We start from the raw sequence: 7,500 nt of genomic DNA on the forward strand, positions 1-7,500 counted from the left end.
GAATGTTAGACAAGGCCGTGGTGATTGATGCAGAAAATAATCGCAGATTTTTGTAGTTATTCCTGCTGTAGACACGATGGCGGGATGAGAGCCAAACACCAAAAAGTTACACTGAACATAGAAGGATATCTGCTAAGGTGTCGAGAGTTCAGAAAAGTGCCAAAGGATGCAAAGGATCGCCAATATTACTCCTTTAAGGAAGGAAAAAGAGGTGAGACTGATTTTTTGTCTAGAAGAGGTGAAGCAAGGTGGTTGGAGTCATGGGGGCTGAAAGGAAAGGTCGCCAATTTGAGAATAGGTGACAAGCTTGATTAGGGAATTGTGGGTAATCAGACGAGGAATACATATTGTGGCAGATTATCTATGCCAGGGGTTCCCAAAGTGAGGGTCATGACCCCCAAAGGTGTCATGACCTTTTCCTGGGGGTTATGGAGGATCCAAGATTTTGAGGAAAATTTCTTATGATATTTAGGGATATTTGTTAATTTGTTTATATTCAATTTTTGTCGTACGACTATTTTCGTTCCTACTGCTTGATATTTTATTTTGCAGTTGTCGAAGAAACGGCCAATAATCTGTAATTGAATGTTTAAAATGTATCTGCGCCATTGGATATTAGCACATTATCAGGAGGCTTATAAAGGTGGGGGTCATGGTAGGTATGGTACTATTGAAAGGGGTCACAAACTGGAAAAGTTTCGGAACCAGTGATCTATGCTATCCAGAAACGCAATGGTGCGCTTGATACAGAGGACAGGGGCTACGCGGTGACTGTGGGAGAACGTGCTACTAATGAGCATTCTGAGCGGGTATATTAAACAGCTATTCTGTTTAGGTTTCATGCAGAGGGGATTAATCCATGTTTTCCAGTGAATGTGGCAATGGTTTGTTTCCTCTTTCCAATTTTTTGTTTTCAGGATAAAAACGGCAGTGGCTTTATGCTCCCCTTTTTAATTCAGATGAAGAAAAGGAGACCATTTAATGGTTCCCAGAACTGGTCTATTCAATCTGGAAAAGTAAAATGAGAAAAGCTTTCATGGCTTACAGTTTCCGAGCACTGGTAAGTACTGTTAAGGAAAGTTGCCCGGATAACTCCGTTCAAGTACCACAAATTAAGAGTACAATTACTACTACTTTCACCATGACTCGAGCGCTCGGGTTTAACAAACAAAAGAATATTATTGTTTTTGACGAATTTCATTTCGCAGAAAGCAACTCTCATTCCGTCTGTAGTATGTTTCAGGAGTTCGCCAGTAAAAAGGCTGTATATAATTCTTACATAAAAATGAAATTTAGAGAATTTATATTCTAAAATCTAAAGGAATATAGTTACGGTAACCTTACAGGTACCTGGTTCAAATCTTGTACTCTAAGATAAATTTCTTACCTTGTCTATGCATCTCTCTCTCTGTGTCTCTGGCCCCGGTGCCAATCTGTCTCATGTCTCTGTCTGTCTGTCTGTCTCTCTCTTAACTCTCGCTCTCTCTCTCTCTCTCTCTCTCTCTGAACGCAATGAGTGGACAGGTGCATGATTCATACTTTCTGTTATATAGGATCGTCATGAAACTAGTTTCCACCCCATTTGTTCTTAATAATTTCTTTTTTTTAAACGAGTACCTTCACGATGGTATATTATATATATATATATATATATAGTATATATATATATATATATATATATATATATATCATATAGTACACACACCCTCTAGACTCTAGAGGTGTTACTCTTCGGCTGTCTTTGGAAAATCTGTTTGGAATAATTGCTAGCACCAACAACTGTAGGATAAGTACCATAGACATGGCAATCAAAGATCACTGTTTTAGAAAGACATACGGAAATTCTTAGAATAACATAAAAAAATAAGTTACTGTCATTACATTATCTAGCCTATATATCAGTGTACACAAAATTAGAAAAGCATTATATTTTTACAAGTAGACTCTTAATAATATTTTGAGTATTAGTAATTATCATACATATGGTCTCTTTTTTTTTTTAAGCTGAAGGTATTATATCTTTTTATTTTTTAAAGCTGAAGGTATTATATCTAATCTTATTAGAGAAGTTTATATTTCTGACAATGCAGATGGTTACAATGATATCGCTACGGATATTTAACGTCAGGTACAAATGAAACAAACAAAGAAAGCTTACTTTCAACTGCTTAGCTGAGCCCACCGTGACAGTTAGCCTCTCCAGATTGTTGTTGTAGCATAGCGAGACCTCTAGTTGACCCAGGTCACGTGGGGCTTAAGCTGACCTCTCTCTCCAAGTCCCGTCGCAGCATTCTCTTGCCCTCCCATGGAGCCAGATCCTGTCGAGATAATCAAGGATTTCAGCCAGAGTCCTGTGGTGGCATGTCTTATACCGTGCCAGACACACGATTATGGCTAACTTCAATCTTAAATAAAATAAAAAACCACTGAGGCTAGAGGGCTGCAATTTGGCATGTTTGATGATCGGAATATGGATGATCAACATACCAAATTGCAGCCCTCTAGCCTCTGTAGTTTCTAAGATCTGAGGGCGGACAGAAAAAGTGCAGACGTACAGACAAGGCCGTCTCAATAGTTTTCGTTTGCAGTCAATTAAAAATGGTTAGTTTCTCAAAATCGACACATCTCCCGTAGATAATCGCCAGCAATAAGAATATTACATACTGGACTCGCTCCCTCTTCATTCCCTGTTTGGTAAGAAGAGTACTCATCAGACTTCTACTGATACCTTCACCTCAATCCAAAACCTTGAGAGTTACAATTTCCATTTTAAGGTTCCAGTCGTAGTAGCTATAAGATGCTTGAACCTTTCAACGCCTGGACCAGATTGGAATACAATTCCTTAATATTTTTTCGTCGAAAACTACGTTATCTCAAAGAGGCAATAGCGCAAAAAGATTACGGATGCATTAGGAAGTCTTTGCATAGAAGGAAAATCGTTGCAGACAAGTGCTTTAAAGAAGGTAGAGTTGAGTTGAATATAGAATTTAGGCCAAAGGCCGATCACTGGGACTTATGAGGTCATTCAGCGCTGAAGTGGAAATTGACAGTAAAAGGTTGAAAGGTGTTAACAGGAGGAAAACCTCAAAGCAGTTGCACTATGAATCAAGTGTTAGGAGAGGATGGAAAGTAAGACGAAGAAAAAGAATGTGAAAGGAGGTACAGTACAAGAAACGAAAGTGGTTGCAGTTAGGGGCCGAAGGCACGGTGCAAAGAACCTCTAGTAATGCCTACAGTGCACTGCATGAGGTCTCCCCTGACGGCACTAACCTCCTACGGGACTTTACGAAGGAGGAAAATAATAGGACTAATACATCCTACGCTCCAAATGAGCACCGAAGCAGACGAATAAAGAGCATCAATGGAAAGAGAATATGTAAAAATAATGTTCGCCTGACGAGATATATTAGGAAGTTATGTCTCGTAAAGGCTGGTTAATATCTGCCATATTAAGGACAAGAACGGCACATATATAGGTAATAAAGAGGAAGGGAAAATATGTAATTATTAGGGTGGGCATTGCCCTAGTGGACACATTCAACCCATTTATCCTTCATATCAAGGCAGTCGTTCCTGTCACTACCGCCCTCTAGCGTTATTGAATTCCATAACGACACGCGGGAGGAAATTCTCCATGAAATTTGATGATCTCAAAAAAAAAAAAAAAAAAAAAAAAAAAAAAAAAAAAAAAAAACCAAAAAAAAAAAAAAAAAAAAAAAAAAAAAAAAAAATCGCCATCTTTCAACGGATTATCCTTAAGTACAGGATTGAGCTGGTATTACCGATTATGGGTGCACATTTTTTTAACATTCAGCTTACGGGGAAATTAGTTTCCTAATTTCTATTTCCACATATCTACGCATTAGGGAAAAATGTGGTAACTCCTCTTTGATATAGATAAGATACACTTCAAGATATTTTTTCCTGGCCAATGATAGTTTACAGGTCTAACGAATGCAAGGTTTGGCAGAGTAATACAACGGTCTGTTACTTACAGTATAAATTACACGACCATCTAAGAGGATAAAGAGCTTCGCTTGCCTAATGGGAACAGAGAACATCTGGAAGAGAAGTGGATTATGAACTGGCCATGGAAATACTTCTGTCAAGATGGGGCAGATGCGTAGTTCTGGCAGGTGGGTAAATCGAAATAAGCAATACGCAGCTAATTGGGTAAAAACGGCATTGGGGTAAAAAAAAAAAAAAAAAAAAAAACGAACAAAGGAACGGGGGTATGGGACGTTGGCCGAGGCGGGGAAAAGCTGAATATTTTTTCGCTCGACCGCTCTAGAACTAGTTTGCATAATTGTAACCCCAGTACTGCGCAGTCACCTCCAGTAAATATATATGAAACGCTTAATAAAAGAACCTGCAGGCGTAGCCAAAAGGTTAGGTTTCATCATCTCTTCCTGGTAACAAGGACTACTGTTGAATGATTCCTTACTATTGCGCTGCCAGAGCGCAATAATGAAAGCTTAAGCCTCACTTATCTTTACTATACATTAAAAAATGAGCTTAGCTGTCTAACCTTTCAGCTCCAGTGGTCCTATATTCCTTATATCATTGTATGTGAAGCAGCCTCTCTGAGGATATCGTGCAACTGGAACTCAGGAATTTCAAAGCGAAGATGTAATGCATTACAACCCTAATCCAATTCTTGTATTTTGATAATTTACAGAGTTTTCTATTTATTTATGAATTTGTTAATCTATTTGCCTCTTTAATAAGTGATCCCTTCTTAGTCTATTTCCCATTACCTTATGTTACTTCTCTCTAATGAATACCGTATGATTTTAGAAGCTTGAATCATCTCCTGTGGGCTGTTCCATATGAATAAGAATAATAATAATAACAACAATAATAATAATAATATCAACATAATCGCAAAAACTTAGAAAAAATCATAATCTGGACGCATGGCTAAACAGAGCTCTATTTTTTACTCCTGCATCTGCAGACTAGCTTGAAAATAAAAGCAGAGACGGGGAATTAATATTCCTGCATTACGTCACAGAAAAAGGTCAGACATGTTCGGAGTGAATCTTGTTGTGCGGCAGCCGAACTTGCAGCCCCTAAAGAAAGAGGGATTCTCAAGGTGCTTCAATTATGGGAAGACATGAGGAAGATGAGGTCATCTTTCTTTTACGCTTCTGGGGGAGACCAATGTCGAAGCGACCTTAAAAGGTGACACGTCTTTTACTAGAAGTAGCGGGTAACCATTACTACAGGTGCACCCCCGCCCCACCCCCCCCAAAAAGGAAATTTTCAGATTTACGTTATGTATTTACACTCTGTGCCTTAATACTCCTGACTTCATTAAACCTAACGAATAGCCTCAAAAAAGAGTAGCGGTTAACCATTACTACAGGGTGCACCGCCTCCCCCCAACTCCACCATCCCCCACCCCCCAAAGAAAAGAAATGTTCAGATTTTACAATATATATTTTACACACTGTCGCCTAGCTCAGATCCAGTACTCCAGTCTTCATTGAACCTAACGAAATGCTCTCAAGAAGTCCAGATCTTAACGTAATGGTTTTTACCACGTGGGGTTTACTGTAACATCAACTTCATTTACAGAGAGATGCCACAATCATACAATCATTAAAAGCTCTGTTGATAGAAATTTGGAACAATATCCTGCTTGGAGTCACCCAAGGGGCGACTGGAAGTTGGGTAGAGCGTCGTTGTGCAGCTGCTGCTGCCCTTGGAAAGCATTTTGAACCAAATCTAACATTTGAGCTTTTGTTGTTTTAACAATATTTCTATCACTAAAAACTGTTTTTCTATTTCCAACTATCAATAAACTGTAAAAAATGTCCTGATTTTTTTTTTTGCATTGATATTCAATGTTTTTTTTTTTTTTTATAATGAAACTTACCTGTTCGTTTTATACGATCGTGTTCCAGAGGACATCTTAACATTCCAGTCGAGTTTCTTGGAATTCTCTGGAAAACCAGCTAATCGAGGAAACCGAGATCACTGCCTTTATCTTTATGTTGACGCATCAAAAGTAAACGAAAGTGTACCAGTCTAGCGCTTATAACAATCCACTTTACTTATATTGATGATGTTGTCAAATACATTGTTTGTGTCTCTTTTTGATTCAATGGAGTGAAATAAACATTATTTTCTGCAGGTAAACTTTTTCGCCAATACCTTACAATATTCATATGGATGTCGGCAGTAATACTCGAACAAACACTTGTGAACTAATTTAAAATTCTGAAAGGAAAAGCGAAACCATATATAAAAAAGCATCCTACAGGTAAAACTCGGATTATATTACAAGCGTTCACGCTCATGTAGTCTCTGCGAGAGATCTTGGTCCTGTTTGTTAGAATATGGCAAGTAAACAATGCGCCGAAGTTTCTTCTTGTCTGCACAGCGTATAATGCTGTATGAGCCGCGGTCATGAAACTTTCATTCACGGCCGGTGGTAGCCTCTCCTATAGTGTCGCTAGACGTACGATGCATGGCTAACGTTCAACTTCAAATAAAAAAAATTAAAACTGCTGAGGATAGAGGGCTTCCAATTTGGTATGTTTGATGATTGGAGGATGGATGATCAACGTACCGATTTGCAGCCCTCTAGCCTCAGTAGTTTTTATCAACTTTTCTGTACTGCATATAATGCTTTATGAGCCATCGGTGGAGGTCTTGTCCATATAGAGTTGTCAGACGCACGAAATAATCGCGCATTTTGAAAAGTGAGAATGGAATGCAGTTACCTATGGCTTCGGGTGCTGAGAGGTTTAATTTTCCTCTGATTGAGGTAATAAAAAAAACCTAGTGAATTGATTGACAAAATACATTAAATAAACTCTGAAACTAATTCTTTAATTATTATACGGAGTACATTCACAAAGAAACCACTTTACCCCATAGTAAGGTAACAATTTTTACAGAGTAACAAGTACATTACAAGGAGAGAGAGAGAGAGAGAGAGAGAGAGAGAGAGAGAGAGAGAGAGAGAGAGAGAGAGAGAGAGATCGTTCATCCAACACTACTGTTATAAGCATACAAAACCTTGCCTGCTCTTCGGATAGTAGTTATACAGCATCCATTAAAAGTAAAATCTGTATTTTATAGAATATAAGTAAAACCTGCATTTTATAGAATATAATATAAGTCAAATCGGTACACAGTCACGAAACAGGGCCATAAGTGACGTCAATCAAATTCCTCTTCCAGGCCTAAAGTATTCTTCTCACCTTCAGCATAAAAAGGACGTGTCCAATCAATTGGTGTTTCTTGTCTCGATCAACGTCGAAAAAGGTCAGCTTCAAGGCCCTTTCTTCCAGCTCTTTGGCCGTGATCTGAAAAGTAGCAAGATCCCTGGGTCATTCAGGTCAACAGTCATTTTATCAATGAATCTATAGATGAATGAGAAAAGTCTGATTTTACATTTTATTTTATTACTGTCGATAAACATAATATGAACAAAAATGTTAAGAAAAAAGCATATATCGGATAGATGACTTCACAGTGGTGATTTAT

The 7,500-nt window shown here is 38.2% G+C and overlaps 1 protein-coding gene across 1 annotated transcript in view; it reads right to left on the bottom strand.

Moving 5' to 3' along the window:
• LOC135195841 (synaptotagmin-15-like) overlaps positions 1–7,500 on the bottom strand; it is a 682,485-nt gene that overhangs the window by 16,957 nt on the left and 658,028 nt on the right. The window contains 3 exon segments of the mRNA XM_064222358.1: positions 2,159–2,251; positions 2,253–2,318; positions 7,215–7,319. Of these exon segments, the coding sequence (XP_064078428.1) occupies positions 2,159–2,251; positions 2,253–2,318; positions 7,215–7,319 (264 nt within the window).

This window comes from Macrobrachium nipponense, chromosome 16 (genome assembly GCF_015104395.2).
Source record: "Macrobrachium nipponense isolate FS-2020 chromosome 16, ASM1510439v2, whole genome shotgun sequence".
In the NCBI taxonomy this organism is placed as follows: Eukaryota; Metazoa; Arthropoda; class Malacostraca; order Decapoda; family Palaemonidae; genus Macrobrachium; species Macrobrachium nipponense.